This window comes from Triticum aestivum, chromosome 7B (genome assembly GCF_018294505.1).
Source record: "Triticum aestivum cultivar Chinese Spring chromosome 7B, IWGSC CS RefSeq v2.1, whole genome shotgun sequence".
Classification (NCBI taxonomy): domain Eukaryota; kingdom Viridiplantae; phylum Streptophyta; class Magnoliopsida; order Poales; family Poaceae; genus Triticum; species Triticum aestivum.
The window spans coordinates 160,729,403-160,749,188 of NC_057813.1; the positions used below are offsets into that span (position 1 = coordinate 160,729,403).

At 45.2% G+C, this 19,786-nt stretch overlaps 1 protein-coding gene across 1 annotated transcript; it reads right to left on the reverse strand.

Moving 5' to 3' along the window:
• Positions 1-13,538: 13,538 nt before the first annotated feature.
• On the reverse strand, positions 13,539-15,212 carry LOC123160816 (myricetin 3-O-rhamnoside 1,2-glucosyltransferase UGT709G2-like). Its single transcript, XM_044578653.1, has one exon. It carries the CDS (start codon positions 15,093-15,095, stop codon positions 13,698-13,700), a length of 1,398 nt encoding a protein of 465 aa, XP_044434588.1. The 5' UTR covers positions 15,096-15,212; the 3' UTR covers positions 13,539-13,697.
• Between the last annotated feature and the right edge of the window lie 4,574 nt (positions 15,213-19,786).

Genomic DNA, 19,786 nt, shown 5'->3' on the forward strand with positions numbered 1-19,786 from the left:
CCAACAAGGAAGGAGGGAGTCATACTCCCGGTGGGAGTAGGACTCCCCTTGGTGCGCCCCTCCTAGGCCGCCCGCCCCCTCCCCCCTTGCTCCTTTATATACGGGGGCAGGGGGCACCCCATGACACACAAGTTGATCTTCGTGATCGTTCCTTAGCCGTGTGCAATGCCCCCCTCCATCATATTTCACCTCGGTCATATCGTAGCGGTGCTTAGGCGAAGCCCTGCAACGGTAGAACATCAAGATCGGCACCATGCCGTCATGCTGACGGAACTCTTCCCCGACACCCTGCTGGATCGGAGTCCGGGGATCGTCATCGAGCTGAATGTGTGCTAGAACTCAGAGGTGCCGTAGTTTCGGTTCCGCTTTCGGTCTATGAGGGTACGTGGACACACTCTCCCCTCTCGTTGCTATGCATCACCATAATCTTGCATGTGCGTAGGAAATTTTTGAAATTACTACGTTCCCCAACACTTTCATCATCACTGTCATTAATAATAGCATCTTCAATAATTTCATTCTCTCTAACCCTAGCAAGTTTTTCATCAAGAAATTCACCTAATGGCAAAGTAGTATCACGCACAGAAGTAGTTTCATCATAAGTATCATGCATAGCAGAAGTGGCATCATCAATAACATGCGACATATCAGAATTCATAGCAGCAGCAGGTTTAGGTGTCGCAAGCTTACTAATAACGAAAGGAGAATCTAGTGCAGAGCTAGATGCCAGTTGCTTACCTCCCCTCGTACTTGAGGGCAAAATCTTGGTTTTTTTGTCTTTCAAATTCCTCATAGTGATCAACAGATATAAATCCCAAGTGACTCAAAGAATAGAGCTATGCTCCCCGGCAATGGCGTCAGAAATTAGTCTTGATAACCCACAAGTGTAGGGATCGCAACAACTTTCGAGGGTAGAGTATTCAACCCAAATTTATTGATTCGACCCAAGGGGAGCCAAAGAATATTCTCGAGTATTAGCAGTTGAGTTGTCAATTCAACCACACCTGGATAACTTAGTATCTGCAGCAAAGTATTTAGTAGCAAAGTAGTATGATAGTAAAGGTAACAGTGGCAAAAGTAAAGATAATAGTTTTGTAGTAATTGTAACAGTAGCAACGGAAAAGTAAATAAGCGAAGCACAATATGTGAAAAGCTCGTAGGCATTGGATCAGTGATGGATGATTATGTCGGATGTGATTCCTCATGTAATAGCTATAACATAGGGTGACACAGAACTAGCTCCACTTCGTCAATGTAATGTAGGCATGTATTCCGAATATAGTCATGCGTGCTTATGGAAAAGAACTTGCATGACATATTTTGTCCTACCCTCCCATGGTAGCGGGGTCCTAGTGGAAACTAAGGGATATTAAGGCCTCCTTTTAATAGAGAACCGGAACAAAGCATTAGCATATAGTGAATACATGAACTCCTCAAACTATGGTCATCACCGAGAGGTATCTTGATTATTGTCACTTTGGGGTTGTCGGATCACAACACATAATAGGTGACTATAGACTTGCAAGATAGGATCAAGAACTCACATATATATTCATGAAAACATAATAGGTTCAGATCTGAAATCATGGCACTCGGGCCCTAGTGACAAGCATTAAGCATAGCAAAGTCATAGCAACATCAATCTCAGAACATAGTGGATACTAGGGATCAAACCCTAACAAAACTAACTTGATTACATGGTACATCTCATCCAACCCATCACCGTCCAGCAAGCCTCCGATGAAATTACTCACGCACGGCAGTGAGCATCATGAAATTGGTGGTGGAGGATGGTTGATGATGACGACGGCGACGAGTCCCCCTCTCCGGAGCCCCGAACGGACTCCGGATCAGCCCTCCCAAGAGAGATTAGGGCTTGGCGGCGGCTCCGTATCGTAAAACGCGATGAAACTTTCTCTCTAATTTTTTCTCTGCGAAACGGAATATATGGAGTTGGAGTTGAGGTCGGTGGAGCATCAGGGGGCCCACGAGACAGGGGGCGCGCCCAGTGGGGAGGGCGCGCCCCCCACCCTCGTGGACAGGGTATGGGCCCCCTGGTCTTGATTCTTTCGCCAGTATTTTTTATATTTTCCAAAACTTATCTCCGTGGATTTTCAGGACATTCCGAGAACTTTTGTTTTCTACACATAAAACAACATCATGGCAGTTTTGCTGAAAACAACGTCAGTCCAGGTTAGTTTCATTCAAATCATGTAAGTTAGAGTCCAAAACAAGGGCAAAAGTGTTTGGAAAAGTAGATACGTTGGAGACGTATTAGTCATGTATATCTTTGCCAACTTAGCACTAGTGTAAGTGGTCTTCACTGGGATGAAATGAGCTACCTTTGTCAAACGATCGACTACAACCCATATCAAGTCATAGCCTGAACGAGTCCTGGGCAATCCTGTGATAAAATCCATGCCTAGATTATCCCACTTCCATTCGGGTATCGACAATGGCTGTAACAAACCTGCTGGCTTCACTCAGCAATATCTTTCTTCATTCCGGTCCACCAGAAATTGTCCTTCAAATCCAGATACATCTTGGTATTCCTGGGTGAATCGAATACGGCGAATCATGGGCCTCCTACATAATCAACTTCCTGATCTCGGGGTCATTAGGCACATATATGTGATCCTCAAACCATAAGGTATCGTGCTCATCCTCACGAAATCCTTTAGCCTTTCCTTTGCTCATCCTTTCCTTTATCTTGGCAATCTCTTTGTCAGTTTTCTGAGCTTCTCTAGTCTTATCCATCAGGGTAGACTGAATTTCCAATGCTGCTACATAACCTCTCGGAACTATTTCCAAACATAGCTCGCGAAGATCCTCTGCCAACTCCTTGGGTAACCCTCCGGTCATAGGTGTATTGACATGACTCTTGTGACTCAACGCATCGGCTACTATGTTAGCCTTTCCGGGATGATAGTGTAACTTCATACCATAATCCTTGATGAGCTCCAACCATCTCCTCTGCCTGAGATTCAACTCCTTCTGCGTGAAGATATACTTCAAACTCTTGTGATCCGTGTACACCTCACAATGGTTTCTGATGAGAAAATGCCTCCATGTCTTCAACGCATGCACTACGGCTGCTAACTCCAAATCGTGTGTAGCATAATTCAACTCATGGGGTTTAAACTGTCATGAGGCATAGGAAACAACTCTCCCCTCCTGCATTAGCACTACTCCAAGTCCTCGACGAGAAGCGTCGCAATACACTTGATAATCCTTGCGTTGATCTGGGAGAATCAACATTGGGGCGGTAACTGAATGTTTCTTCAACTCCTAAAAACTGGCCTCACATTCCTCAGTCCATTTGAACTTGGTGTCCTTCTTCAACAACTCCATCATGGGCTTTGCAATCTTTGAGAAATTCTCAGTAAACCTCCTGTAATATCCTGCGAGTCCAAGAAAACTCCGGATCTCTCCAACTGACGTGGGTGCTTCCCAATTTGTCACAGTGACAACCATGGTGGGGTCTACTGCTATTCCTTCTCCGTATATCACATGTCCGGAGAATCCAACTTCCTTCAACCAAAACTCACACTTTCTAAACTTGGCGTATAACTGATGTTCTCTGAGCTTCCCAAGTACCAAATGCAAATGCTCCTTATGCTCCTCTTCATTCTTTGAGTAGACCAGAATATCATCAATGAACACCACGACGAACTTATCCAAAAACTCCATAAACACCTTGTTCATCATGTTCATAAAATAGGCAGGCGCGTTAGTCAGATCAAATGACATAACGGTATACTCATATAGCCCATACCTTGTGGTAAAAGTTGTCTTAGGTATATCCTGCCCTCGAATCTTCAGCTGGTGGTATCCTGATCGCAGATTGATCTTGGAAAATACGTTAGCTCCTTGCAACTGGTTGAACAAATCATTTATCATTGGCAGTGGGTACTTGTTCTTGATCCTCACTTCGTTCAACCCACTATAATCCACAACCATCCTCAACGATCCATCCTTCTTCTCCACTAGAAGCACTGGTAATCCCCAAGGTGACGAACTTGGGAGAATATAGCCTTTATCTAGTAACTCCTTAATCTACTTCTTAATTTCTTCCAAATCCTTTGCGGGCATCCGATACGGCCTCTTAGATATTGGCCCTGTGCCTGGCAAAAGCTCAATCAAAAACTCAATGTCTCTATCCGGTGGCATGCCTGGCAACTCCTCTGGAAATACATTAGGGAAATCCTTCACCACTGGTACTTCCTCCTGTATAACTCCTGATAAGGAATTCACTTGAGTCCTCTTCGGCACATGTTGGGATACATACTTAATCCTTCTTCCTTCTGGAGTAGTGAGCAAAATCGACTTACTGGCGCAGTCAATGTTCCCTCCATACTTCGACAACCAATCCATGCCTAATATTACATACAGTCCTTGTGACTCCAATACTATTAGGTCTGAGGGGAACATGTAGTTACCAATCCTTAATGGTAACCGATCACACCATAGGCTAGCCATATACTCTGCTCCTGGCGAGGTTACTAACATGGGTGACCTAAGGGCTTGGGTTGGGAGGTTATACTTATCCACAAATCCCCTTGATATGTATGAATGCGATGCACCAGTATCAAAAAGAACGATTGCAGTAAATGACTTAACCAAAAACCTATTACTGCATCTGGCTGCGCTTCAACCTCCTCCATGCTAACGTGGTTCACTTGTCCCCTGTTGAAAGGGTTGGGCTTCTTCCCAGAGCTTCCATTACCATATCCATTCTTTGCTTCAGAACACTCCGTGTCGTAATGTCCATTCTTCCCGCACTTGAAACAAGTAATGTGACTTAGATCCCTCTTGGCAGGCGTTGCTGGGTTGGAACGGTTCTGACCATTGCTTTCTCCATTCCCATTCCCATTCTTGGGGCCACTATGGTTATGCGAACTCCCTCCATTGGAATTATGGCCTCCATGGTTATGGTGAATGTGTCCTCCCGAGTTCGGGGTAAAACGGGGCCTCTGCTGAGCTCCTAAATTGCACTTCCCTTGTCCATACTTCCTCTTGCGGTTTTCTATCTGCTGCTGCTTCCCTTCAATCAAGAGCTCTATCTACCAACTCCTGGTAGTTGTTGAAGGTTGCCACCATCAACTGCATGCTCAGCTCATCATTCAGCCCTTCCAGAAACTTCTCCTGCTTAGCGGCATCTGTAGCGATGTCATCCAGGGCATAACGTGCTAACTTGCTAAAATCATCCACATACTGGCCCACTGTGCGTCCTCCTTGGCGCAAGTTGCGAAACTCGCGCTTCTTCATGGCCATAGCTCATGCTGAAACATGGGCAGTGCGAAACGCCTGCTGAAACTGGTTCCATGTGACAGTATCGGTGGGGTAAGTGGCTGTGAAATTCTCCCACCATGATGCTGCGGGTCCATCAAGCTGATGTGCGGCAAATCGCACTCTCTGTGCATCTGTGCATCCTGCAGTGGTCAACTCCCTTCCAATCTTGCGGAGCCAATCATCTGCAACAATCGGCTAAGTGCTACTAGAGAACACCAACGGATTTATCCTTAGGAAATGGGCTAAGTGATCAACAGGTGGTGGTGGTGGTGGTGGGTTGTTGTTGTTGTTGTTGTTGTTGTTGTTGTTCCCCTGGTTCTGATTCTGAACTAGTATCTGCATCAAGGCATTTTGCTGCTGGATCAACTGAGTGAGCTCCGGCGGGAAAGCAAATCCATTGTCACGTCTCGGAGGCATCTGATGGGTTTAGAAAAGGTCAGTAAACAGAATAGAATGAGGTATAGAGGGAAAACACTACCCATATGCACATGAGACAAACACAATCATTATCACTTCAATCAATTGAAGCAAGGGCATACAAGCGGTCTAATTATCATTACAAAAGTGCTCGGACTATTCTATATACATAGGGGAATACTACTACTGATATGGTGGTCGACTAGAAGTTTTTAATCGGTAGAAGACTCCATGATATCTGCTCCAGCTTCATCAACATAGTCATCATCGCTATCATCGGGGCCTGAGTCAGTGTCGTCGATGATGATGTAGTCCTTCGAACGAATGGAATCGTCGTCTTCTCCTCCTCGCGCGGGGTCTCCCATGAATACTCCTAGCTTCCTCGTCAGATCATCATTCTTCTCCACGAGTATCATCATTTCCTCCTCATATCCGTCGCGTGTAGACTTGAGTTCTTCCTCTAGCTCCGTGATCCTGGTCATTGCTTTCTTCAGATCTATCATACCTGCGCACATCTGGTTCTCTTGGCGTCGACTGTGCTGATTTAACTCCTGGATGAAAGCTGCAATGGACCTATCCCTCCTGGTGCTGATATCTCCCATTGCTCATCTCGGTGCCCACAAATCTGGTAGATAGTATCCTTGAAATCCTTGTGGTAAACTTCTCCAATGCGTCCCATGGTGATGTGGGCTGCCATGCTCTTTCCTAGACTCCAGGTTGGTGCATCAAAGGAAAACTCTATGGGCTCAGTGTCTGGCATGAACGTGCTTCATGGAACTTGAACTCGAATCATCCAACGCTCCTCTTCTCGTAAAGTGGCGATGTAGGTCCCGGTGAAGCTTGGTATTCCGATGTTCAGGTACCTAGTGACTTCCTTCAAGTGTCGTCCAAAAGGTGTATCTTCATCTGGTTGTGTGAACTTGTTCCTTGTATCCGGCAACCTATAGAGTAGAAAAGGGAGAGGAGTCAGAAATGAGAAGAGAGAAGAGTGACCTATGGTTTTAGCTTAGTGGTCGTGTCCTACAGTCAGCGTGTGCTCTAATACCATCTTGTAGCAACCAGACCTCAAACAGTCTAGTCTCTGTGCATCAGTGTCATCCCTGGATCGGTATGGCTGACACGCACAATACTTGAGGATATATAACAGAGATTCAATCACACACTTATTACATCAAATGTCTCAAAAGAGAACTTATTACAATAATATGGCTTAAGGCCATCTAAAAACGATAACAGCGGAAGGCTTGGAAGATAAAGTGAGTCCATCAACTCCAACGGCATAGCTGAGTGAAAGACAACGCCTATGGCACCTTACTCGTCGTTTGAAAAGTCTGCAACATGAAATGTTGCGGTCCAAAACGGGTCAGCACATGGAATATGCTAGCAATGTAACACATAGAGTAATGAACAGAATAAATGCTATCACTACATGCATATATAGCTGGTGAAAAGCTCTATGATTACAGTTTTGCATGAAGCCAATTTTTCCCTACAACAAAGGAATAAATTTTTAGTTAACTATCATGGTGGTTGTTAAACATTGAGAAGGTTCCTCCAACTCAATCCAATCAAACATCATCATTAAACTCAATCAAATTAATTTAGAGTGATGAGATCAACATGATAATCCAAGAACCAGATACTCAAGATGTCCATAACCGGGGACACGGCTAACCATGATTAGTTTGTACACTCCGCAGAGGTTTGCGCACTTTTCCCGACAAGACTCGATCTCCTCTGTTGAATTTCTCGCACTACATGATGTTTGAGAAACGGATGACCGAGACACAACCTTTCTGAAGCATTAACTCTCTACTCCGGGTAGACAGTACCACCTACAACCCTCTACATATGCTAGTCTACCTCTTCAAGAGCTCACATAACTTACTCAACTATGCCAGAGCCCATAATGGCTTGTGGCTGCGCACGGAAGTTTCTAGCATGAATAATCTTATGATCCCTTTGAGCCTGGCTGGCGAACCGTAGGATGATCACACGGGTAGTCTGGGATATCCTAGGACAACACTGGATTCTCCAGGTGCCCTAACAACCACTGGGTACTCCAGGGTGCCTCAAGCAATCCACCCAGATGTGTATTTAAGTAGCCACCTTAAGTTAACCATTAATTATCAATACTCACATCTGTCATGGATACACTCACCCAAACCACGTCTACGAGCATAGCAATATAAGCATAACGTAGAAGTAACTCCCAAAGGTTTGATAATAAAAGGGCAATAGATTCTACCTCATCATCTACTCCTCAAAACCCACGTGTTAATCAGATCCTAACCATGCAATGTTTGAGGGTTGATCTAATGCAATAAAACTGGGTACTAAAGAGGTATGATCAAAGTGTTACTTGCCTTGCTGATGATCCACGAAACCTAGAGACTCGTAGTAGCACGCTTCGCACTCCAGGTACTATATCACAAACAAATAAAGCACACAATAAGCACTCAACTAGAAGCACGGGTAAAACTCAAATAAGAGATCTACCCAGAAAGTTCAACTGGAGAACTCCGCTTTGCAAAAAGAATCAAATCAAACGGAGCAACGAAGCTCAAATTGTGAAAGAAATAAGATCCGTTTACTAATCTGGACTAAAGTCAAATTTTACAGTACGAAAATCTTTTTCAAGTTGACTAAACATAAAGAGGGCTTCGATACGAAGACCTAGGCGCTTGAATCGCCTGATTGCGACAAACGAGCGAAAAGATAAACTAAAACGAAGATCACGGCAGAAATCACGACCGAAAATAATCGCGGAAAACCCTGGAAAGAGAAAAACTGACGAACAGGCTAATGAACAAACGTTCGCTGTCTGCGGCTAATGGATGAACAGTGTTCGTTAAAACGAACGTACGGATGAATGTCTACTATTTAACTAAACTGGGAAAAAACATAAAACCTATCTAAAAAAACCTAGGGTTTTCGAAAAAAACGAACGATTTTCTTGGATAAACCGGCAGCGGCGGCGAGATCGGCGGCGGCTCCTCCGGCGATGGCGATCGGCGGCGGAACGGGCGGCGGTGGTTGGCGTCGGCGGCGGCGGCTCCTCAGCACGGCGGCGGCGGCAAGAGGCGGCGGCGGCGCTAGGGCTCGGTGCGGCGGGGCGGGCTGGCGGGGTTGGCGGCTCGGGCCTCGGCCTTATAAGAGGCCGGCCAGGTCGGAGTCCGGGGCGGACACGACCCGGTAGGTCGGTTGACTTTTTAAAAAAAATATTCCGACACGCAGAAAAACAAATAAAAGAAATACTAAACAGACTCCAAAAATCCTGAAATAAATTTTCCCGTCCTCTAAAAATATGGCAGACAAGGTGAACATTTACTTGGGCCTCTAGTGCAATTTTGAAAAACACACTTTTTTCTAATTTTAATAAAATAGCAATAAAACTCCGAATAAAATTCTTATTTGATTTTAATATTTATCCTCCAATATTTCTTTATTTTGGAGAAGTCATTTTATCCCCTCTCTTTTATTTTCATATAAGAAATATTTGAAGAGAAAAATAATTAAACCAAATGATCCTCTTTTCATAATTCGAGAAAAACTCGAATATGAAAATAACGAAATCCCCAACTCTCTCCGTGGGTCCTTGAGTTGCGTAGAATTTCTAGGATCAACCAAAAATGCAATAAAATATGATATGCAATGATGATCTAATGTATAACATTCCAAATTGAAAATTTGGGATGTTACATGTTGCTTGCGGCGGCGGGAGGAGGCGGCGCGGCGGGGTTGGGAGGAGGCAACGGGGGCGACACGCTATTTAAAGGCCCCCGGGGCGGGGCGGCCTCGGGACGCAGTCCCGGTCGGCGATGACGGTGCGGTCGTGTCCCGACCGGACTCGGCGGGTGGCGGAGGTGGTGGCGCGATCGGGCCGGCCTGGCTCGGCTGGGCCTTCGGCCCCGTTGGGCGACGAACGTTTTTTTAAATTAATTTTGCCTAAAGAAAAAAAATCCTAAAAAATATTCTTAAAATGCCAAGAACAATTTTGACCGTCTAAATAAAATATTTAGAAGAAAGTGAACATTTTTTTGGCCTAAAAATTGCAAATTTTCAAAAATGCATATTTTCTAATTCAAATAAAATAGCAAATAAAATCATAATTTGATTTTAAAATTTGTTCTCCAATATTTCTCTTAATTTTAAGAAGTCATATTATCTTCTCATTTATTTTTAATATTGGAATAATTGGAGATAAAAATAATAAAATCAAAAAGATCCTTTCTTCAATTTGAAATAAATTCAAATATGACTTTTGTGAAACCTCCAACTCTTTCTTTGGGTCCTTGAGTTACTTAAGATTTCTAGGATCACAACAAAATGCAAGAATAAATATGACATGCATATGATAATCTATGTATAACATCCAAATTGAAAATTGAGATGTTACCTCAAATCCACAAGCCAAAGCGTTCAAGAGGAGCATGTGTCCCTTTGGTGTACCCGCAATAAATTAGTCGTCGAACGAGTGATTTCGTCCCGTGTGACTGATGTGATCTACAAAATGTGTGGCTTCTTGCATCTTTGGAGACCGCTTAGTAAGCGGAGCGATCGAGCCGTCATCGACAACATCATGGCGGGTCTTCGTGCCTCGGCGGCGTCTTTTGCTCCTCCCCCGCCACCTCCCCCGCCCCCTCCTGAGCCAGATTAACGTCTCCTAGTACTCTTTTTTGGGGCTTGTCTTGCTGTGCCCCCAGCATAATTCTATGACTTATTGTACTTGTAACTTGGTGTTGGATGCTTGATTGCTTGGTGGTATGCTTTATAATATAAAACGGGGAAAAAATCCTTTTTCGTCAAGAGGAGCATGTCACGACCCTTTTATATAAGGGCCTACATGGGTCGTGGCATGTCAGCCTTTTTATGGCTGGGACCTGGCACCCATATGGTCGGGTTTGTCGGGGAGATGACTATATTGCTTAGGAATTATTTCTGCAGAGTTTGTTTAATTTATAGGATATAAAAAAGTATAGATTTTTTTTGCATGGTATTCCACATGAGTACCCTTCCTCTTAACCTTTAGGAAAAACCTTAACGGGCAGAAAGCTCAGTTCCCTGTAGACTGGTTTCATTGTTTTCCTCGTCTCTGACATCTGATTTCCGCGTCAGAAGGCAAGGGATCACAGAGTTGCGTGGGAGTTTAATTAGATTTTGTTAAGTTTCACTGTCCTTATGTCGTTCTCGGGGCGCTGGTTCCAACATCTACATGGGACGCACAAGAGTTAGTTTCAAAAAAATTGAGCAAACTATGTACATTGTAATTTATTATTTATTTGAACCGTGCAGAAGGAGTGCATATAAATATTATAGTAGTACGAGATAAGAAGTACAATGTCTTAACTAAAGATAGGAAAAATATCCCCAGCAACATACACGCAAAGTGGGAAAGAATGCAAACCAACTAGACGAAACAACCAAGACTCAAGGGCACACACATACACCCATGCGACCATGCACGACCTAGACCGCAAGGTGATCTAGGCACCTAGTATTGGCACGACGCCATTGGCGCAGGTCACATTTAATCTGTTCAACCAGCCGATCAATGGAAGTGACGACACTGTGAAAATTCCTCTTATGTAGTACTATTTGTGTGTCATTGCTTTTAAGTTATGTATGACCCAAAAATTCGTTGGTGCTCCCGGGAGCGCGCGCTCCTGCACGTGAAAAAATTCCAAACAAAAATTTGACGCATACATCTCGATATTATATGTGTGCACGCCAAGTTTCGGAGAAAACCGATATTTTTTGTGGCTTGTGTAAAAAAGACAAAAGGATGTCTTGTGAAAAGTATTTTTTAACATCAATTTTTGTCTTTTTCACATGCGACATATAGGTTGTCGGTTTTTCGCGAAATGACTTTGTGAGCATGTACAGTATCAAGATATATGTCCCAAGTTTTTGTTTGGAATTTTTTGACATTTCAAAATATGTTGAGAACACATTTTAAAAACCAGGAGCACGTGCTCCCATGTGCCAAAACGCCACTCTCGTATGAGACCTTGCTATATGCTTGTGAGATTATGGCTATGCTTCTTTGTCATATGTTATATTGTTGTTATTATATGCCCTATCACACAAACCACTTGTTGTCATTTTGAGATGGCTATGTGTTATATTTGTATTTTTAGTCATCTCATATGTCACAAGTTGTTGCAGAAGTGAAACTCATTTTGTGCATCCATGTTCACTTTTGCACCTCTCTGGTTTCTAAAGCTTTAGTCAAAGCGTTGATCATATTTTGTACATTTTGTATTCAAATGCAAATAATTTTCTTATGTGTGCACAAATGTAGGGGCCTAAACCTAAACATCCAGAACCCATGCTAAGATTATCATAGTACCCTTTATTATATTGATCTATTCATATTGTCATCAACCACCAAAGAAGGAAGACTAAAAGACATTCGTCCCGAGGATTTTAGTGTTAATGAAAATAGTTATTATACGTCTAACTATGTTGTGCTTTCAGATTACATGTGATTGGAAATGAAACGTAATGTCGGTCGACAACCCTCCTAAGCTAAAGGGATAAAGAAGATGGCACATCAAAATATACCGATGATTGCTCATTTTGAGTCGTAGGTACGTCGTACTGTTAAGAGGGGATACACCATGAATCATGTATGGGAATCACTGAACAAAACTAAGCCATATACACCCACATCCCACGTGAGAAAGAGCACCGTGTTTTTCACCTTTTATGCTGTTGTTCTTGCTGGTATGACCAAGTTAGACTATGTGACATGTGAGAGGTTCCGACTTATGGTCCGACATGTGGTCCAACTTTGTTTAGGGTCTTGTATCAAGTCTAATACCATGTTGAACACCAGGTCAGATATGCCGACAAGTCGGAATATTTGACGTAGGTTAGACTATCTGACTTCTCTGCGCAGCAAACAATAACAGGTAGAAAGCTAGTGGATCTATATAAGCCACCCTTCTTCTTTAAAGGCGGGTGACGACTCTATTCCTCTTACCTCCATTGATCCAATGCTCAAAACTTTAATCTCTCTCTCTCTCTCTCTCTCTCTCTCTCTAGCCACTCAATCCATCTGAGCAAGAGGAACACCCGATCAACCAATCCACAAAAGCAAAACTCAATTTCGTTGATTCCCCACAAGATCCTAGCACATCTTGTTACTCTTGGGTTTGTGGAGAACTATAGATAATTTGTGTTACCCGGGGACTATCGATTTATGTGGTCGTGCCCCAGGCTTGCATGTGAGGGTTTGGGGCTCGCCACAAGAGCTATCCCTAGTGAGAGGAAACTTGGGCATCCGTTGACCAAGGTTCTTAGAGACATAAGGTGAGACATCCGTTGTTGTGGGTGCATCCTTTTTTCCCACCTCTCCAATGAAAATTAGCACACCTCCAAATGTTTGAACTTCAGTCTACATCTTCGTCTCCATCACTCTCGGTTGTCTCTTAACACTAACTTTACTTTGTGTTATTACTTGTCTGTTTGTTGCCTTGTGTAGCTTGTTAACTTGTTGTAACACATTATGTATGATGTATCATTTTGTTGCAGATACAAAGAACTCAATAACCTCTAAAATCAACTAGAAAAAGATTAAATTTGATAATCGTCTATTCATCCCCTATAGCCAACTTCTCGGGTATCTTTGAACCTTCAATTGGTATGAGAGCAAGCTTCCTCCCTCCCTTCCTCCCTCCCTCTCAAACTGAGAGAGTTCGAGAGAGAGGGGGAAGGGGGTGACATCTATTGTGCAACAAGTTAACAACAACAATGGGTCAACGACGTGTGCGAGAGGGCCGTCACAAAGAGCCCACTAAAGCACTGCATTATAAAAATAAAATATATTGAAATCATAATAACACAAGTGGTGTAACAAAGCGCGCCTAATCTTTCTTCCATTGTTATAACATGGACCTTCTGTTCACACACCACAAAGTAAAGCTATGGAAACAAAGTTATTTGTTTCAAGAATACTTTACAGAAGATTTGTACTTGAATCCTTAATTCTTGCCGAACTCCTTGATGAAGCTGATAAGCCGTTGGAACTCCGTCGCCGACGAGCCTCCCTCCGCGACGTCCCGCCTCACCTCCTGCGACAGCACTTGAGCCGACATCCTTAGCTGGCCGGACTCCATGGCCTGCCTCACCATCCCCTCCACGACGGCCCTCTCGCACACGTCCTTCATGTCCAGCCCCGTCCCCCATACTGCGCCGACGAACCGGCTGTTGATGTGCTGGTCCGCGAAGAACGGCCAGCACACCAGCGGTACGCCCTCGGTGATCCCCTCCAGCGTCGAGTTCCACCCGGCGTGAGTCAGGAAGCAGCCCACGGCGCGGTGTCTCAACACGTCTCGCTGCGGCGCCCAGTCCACGACACGCGCCTTGCCGTTCCCCGCCGCGTCGACGGCTTCCTGGAGGACGGCGCTCTGGCTTGCCCCGACCATGTCCGGCCGGAGCACCCACAGGAACGCGTAGCCGGAGCCGACAAGCCCGGACAGGAACTCGGTGAACTGCTCGAGCGAAATGACGGCCAGGCTGCCCAAGCTCACGTACACCACGGACCGGTCCGCCTGACCGTCCAGCCACGCCATACACCCGTCGTCCTCGCGCCACAAACTGGCGGCCGGCGCCGGCGCCGCCGAGACGGCGTGGAGAGGGCCTATGGCGAAGACGTCGCGCATATGCAGCGCGATGTGCGCGAGCGCCGACCGCTCCAGTGACGCCGCCGTGTTGAATATGAGCGCCCGAGCATTGCAGCTGTGAGCGGTGTAGCCCACCAGAATCTGCAGCAAAGGGTCGACGTCGTCGGTCTTGGCCCGACGGCGGCAAGAGTTTGGAAGATCTCGTCGCCGCAGGAAATCCTCCATCCCCGGGACGCTACGGACCGGCTCATCGAGGTCGGCGCCTACAGGGATGGGAACCTCGCCGAGCTCCACGAGCCTGGGCACGGAGAGGTAAGCCAAGAAGCTGCACGCGCTCGCCGTGCGGAAAGCGAGCGCCGGCACGCCGAGCTCCTCCGCGACATCGATGGCGAACGGCAGTAAACCGTCGGCCACGACGCACGACAGCGCTGGGAACCCGCCGTCGGCCGCGGGGGACAGCGCCGAGGCGAGGAGCGCACGGTACGCAGCAGGGCCCGTCGTCATCAGTGACTTGGCGACATCCTTGAGGTCGCCCACGGAGCGGGGGTGGTCGACGGGGAGGCCGTCCGGCAAGGACACGAAGCGGAGGCGTGGCGTCGCGACGGCCTCGGCGTGGTGAGCACGGCGGAGATTGTGCTCCGTGTGAACGAATGTGACGTGGAGACCGGCGTCGAGGAGCCCCGCGGCGAAATGAAGCATCGAGTTGATGTGGCCCTGCAGCGGCCACGGGAACACCAGAACGTGCGCCGGCGCCATTTCCGTCACGCCGCCGGTCGCTTCCTCTCGCCGGCTAGGGATTCTCTGGAGTCTCTGAATTGGGTATACTTTTCCTCTGCGTGAGTACACTACATGAAGTCCAACTTTGAGGAGCAGTTTTAAAATCGATGGCGTCGTCCTCGCGTGAGATAAGAAAATGATGCTCTACTAGTGGAACCTGCTAGCATTAGCTTGCGTGATGGATTGGTGGCGAGGATCTTGATCCGATTTTCTGCTCTACTTTAAGCACACTCTGCGTGTGCATCATCAGAGCTTTAACGTGCACCTATCAGCTGTACTCCCTCCGGTCCTTCCCATGTAAGATTTGTCTAAACTCAATCCTCGTAAAGTTTGACCGGCTTTATAAAAAAAATATCAACATTTACAATATGAAATCAACATCAGTAAATGTGTCATGACTTAAATTTCATATTGTATAACTTTAACATGGTAGATGTTGATATTTTTTCATATAAATATGGTCAAACTTTATGAAGTTTGACTTACAGACAATTCTTATATGCAGAGTAAAAAGAACTGGAGGGAATACTTTTTTTATCGGTTGGCGATGTCGTTTCACTCCGGACGTCCGTTGAAAGCCTCAAACTCGCGCTCCTGGTATGGCATCTTTGGAGCACACTATTGGCCGCCAAGAGATCGTGGCTAAGATGGATCAAAGAGGGTAACGCGAATCCTAAGCTTTTTAAGCAGTGGCCAATCACCAATGGTAGGAGATCGAAGAATTATATCCCTCGATTCAAACATGGTGATGAAATTATCGACATGCGATGCCCCCATGTGTGGTTTTGATAATTGATGACATTCTCTATGGACTAATGATTGCATTGAGTTATATTTGAAGGATTTGTCCATAGGCTTTTCTTGAAGTCCGTGTGTTGGTTTTAAAGAGTTTATGAGTTGACCAAGGTGCTATTAAGGAATTATCCAAAGATTGGTCATGTGAGTGTTGAGCTTATTGCAAGCATGTCTTGAAGAAGGAGCTTGGGTGATCATTCATGTCTACCTCAAGACATTATCCGAATGAAGAGAGTTGGAAAGATTCAACACACAAAGCGTACAAGATGTACCGAGGGATCATGTGATCCCATGGTATGGTAAGCATTTTCCATTGCGCTTTGTGTGCTAACCCATGGTATTCGTGAGAGTTCATTGTGGGGTTAGGTTGCGGTGTGCAAGTTCAAGTGGAGCATCACGAAGAGATCAAATGATTGAAGCTTGCCGTCCATTGTGGCGACAATGGACTTGTGAAGATGTGCGAAAGAGTGGCTCACCCATAGTGGAGTATGGGGGAGCAATCAACTAGTCTTCATCGAGCCACCGCAATCAAGAAAGGTGGTCCAACTTGAGGGAGCCGAGATCGTCATCATCTAACTCAAGTGGACCATGTGCAAGGCAAAGGTTTGCCCTTGATAGGTTTTCTATTTTACCGGTCTCATGGTGTTAGTTGGGAGACCGGGTTATAGGATCGATTGCTGTACTATCAAGGGGGGCTCTCGATGAGTAGCTTCATCGTATCATTCGCAGAGAGCTCAAACCATTGCATCCTTGCATCATCTTTCTATGTTCTTGTTTGGTTTTCTCCTAGTGAGATTTGGAGCTTATGGTCATCTTCTTGACAAGCTCGAGTTCATCAAAAACGGAGTTCACATGCTTCTTCTATTGCGTTTTCGGTGTTGGAGGTTTTACCGGTCTTATTCTAGGAAGGGTTCTCACCATTTTCTTATGGGCCTTTTCTAATTTTCTTCTCTTTGTTTTTTCTATCAAGATTGTGTTAGGCCTTGTCACTAGCTTTCCAACAAACTTGGTCTCGTTGAATTCGGAGTCCGTTTGTAGAAGTTGTGTCAGTGTTTGGTGTCCTTATAAAAGCTGCAGCGGTACTACCGCTTGTGGGAGCGGTACTACCGCTTGGAGGGGATGTAATTTTGTACTACCGCTCCTGGGAGCGGTACTACCGCTTGGAGCGGTACTACCGCGGCTACTTCCATGGCTACTTCCGCTCCGTACCAAAAACTCGTCACAAGTCCAGCGGTGGTAGGCACGGATGTATTTTTTTTAGTACCGCTCGCAACTAGTAGTACCGCTACCCTTTGAGGTAGTACCACTACCCCTAGCGGTAGTATCGTGAGGTCGAGCGGTAGTACCGCTTTGTGTGGGCTGTGAGCATAACGGTTGGATTTTTCCCCACCTATAAAAGGGGGTCTTCTTCCCCAATGAAACTCATCCTTTGAGCTCATGTTCTTCCCCATTGTTGACCTTCTTCGAGCTTGCTAACTCTCAATCCCTCCATGGATTCTTGCTAGTTTTTGAGGGAAAAGAGATAGGAGATCTAGATCCACATTTCCACCAATCACTTTCTCCTCTATGTGAGGGGAACCCCTTGGATCTAGATCCTGGAGTTCTTGGTGTTCTCCTTCTTGTTCTTCCTCTCACTTTCCTCCCGAGCATTAGTTGCTTTGGTGGGATTTGAGAGAGAAGGACTTGGGCATTCCGTGTGCCATTGCCATTGCATTTTTGCATCGGTTTGAGTTCTCCACGGTGATACGTGGAAGTTACAAGTTGAGAAGCTTATTACTCTTGGGTGCTTGGTACCCTTGAGCTTGTTCCTCTTGGATGCTTGGGCGCCCTAGACGGTAGGTGGTGTTCGGAGATCAATCATTCTGGTGTAAAGCTCCGGCCAAGCGTCGGGGTCTCCAATTAGGTTGTGGAGATCGCCTCGAGCAATTTCACGGGTACCGGTGACCGCCCTCAAGGGTTGCCAAAGTGTACGGGTTCAGTGACCGCCCCCAAGGGTTGCCATTTGTACGGGTTCAATGACCGCCCTCAAGGGTCCCTTAGTGGAATCAAGGCATCTTGCATTGCGCGAGGGCGTGAGGAGATTACGGTGTCCCTAGTGGCTTCTTGGGGAGCATTGTGCCTCCACACCTCTCCAAACGGAGATTAGCATCCGCAAGGGTGTGAACTTCGGGATACATCGTTGTCTCCGCATGCCTCAGTTATCTCTTACCCGAGCCCTTTACTTATGCACCTTACTTTCTGATAGCCATATTGTTTCTTATCATATATCTTTCTATCACCTATTAGTTTATCTTTCTTAGCTTAAGTTGTTGGTGCACATAGGTGAGCCTAGTTGTTGTAGGTTTTGTGCTTGACAAATTAACCACTAGGTTTATTCCGCATTTGTTCAAGCTTAAACCATAATTATTTTAAAGCGCCTATTCACCCCCCTCTAGGCGACATCCTCGATCTTTCAATTGCTATCAGAGCCTCGTCTCTCTTTGATAGGCTTAACCGCCTAGAGAGTAAATATGTCGACTAGGGGATTAGGATTCTATGACACTCTTAGTTTCGATGGCACAAATTTTGATGTTTGGTTTATTCGCATGATTAATCTCTTTAGGGTCATGGACCCTAATTTAGAGCGAATTATAGATATGGGTTTTTCTCCTCCGAAGGATCCCCAAAGATTGTCGTTCGAGGATGACAAAAACTCTTATCTCAATGCTCAAGCTTCTAATGTGCTTTTTGATGCTTTGAGCAATGTAGTTATATTTCAACTCATGCCGTTCCGGGATGCTCATGAGTTGTGGACAAAGCTTGAAGGTAAATATGGCGTGTCCAAGATTTGTGGGGATGATTGTTCTCCCTCCACCTCCGGTCGTGTTGCCTTCTCAACTTCTTCTACTTCACCTACATGTCTTGCTATGTCTTAAATTGCGTGATGATATGCTTGCTATGTCTTGTTGCCATGATAAAAATGCTTCTATTTCCTCGAGTTGTTGTAGAGGAAACTCAACAATCCATGGAACAAGATGTGGTCTTGTATGATGCTTCAAGGGATCCTACATCATCATCTATTGCTTTTTGCCTTATGGCTAAGGCTTCAAAGGTATCTCCAACTTAGAATCCCGATATATCTTGTGATGATGATGTTGATGATGATAAGGATGATGATGAGGAGGATAATATTGAAGAGAATGATAATGTTGCTTCCTTAAAAATTAAGGGGGAAATTATTTTCAAAGCTCTTCATAAAAATAAAATTGCTCGTTCCAACTTCATGGAAATCATGTGTATTGCCATTGAGGGCAAGAAATACATTGAGGAGTTGGAATCCCATCTTGAGGAGCATGAGGTCACCATTGATAAAATGGAAGGTCATGAGCGTGATTATGCTAATGAGATCGCCGACCTCTCTCAAGCTCTTGAACTTGAACAAACCACCAAGGAATCTCTTAAGGAGACCTTTGCACTAGAATTATCTAGAATAAGGGAATCCCATGATAGAGCCCTTGAGGTGGCCAATGATTCCAAAAGTAAAAATGATAAGCTTGAAGTTGCGCATGTTAAACTCCTTGAGGATTTTGAGCACCTCGAAAATGGCTCAAGGGTCATCAAGGGTGAGCTCATCAAACTCACCGAGTCTCATGCTCAACTTGAAGCTTCATATTTAAAAGAGCTTGCCAAGTTGCCTTCTCCCCTTGTTGTTAATGATGATGCTTGTGCTACTAACTCTATTTCTTGTGAAGCATCCATTTTGAAGGAGAATGTTGAGCTAAGGGCTCAACTTGCGTTGCTATCTAGCAATTATGGGAAATTGGAAGAAAGTCATGAAAAGCTTTCTAGCTCTCATGATGATCTTCTAGTATCCAATAATTTGCTAAAGTTAGATA

What these genes read in the sequence shown, in the direction of transcription:
- LOC123160816 (XM_044578653.1), bottom strand. Translation starts at nt 15,095, where the DNA reads ATGGCGCCGGCGCACGTTCTGGTGTTCCCGTGGCCGCTGCAGGGCCAC.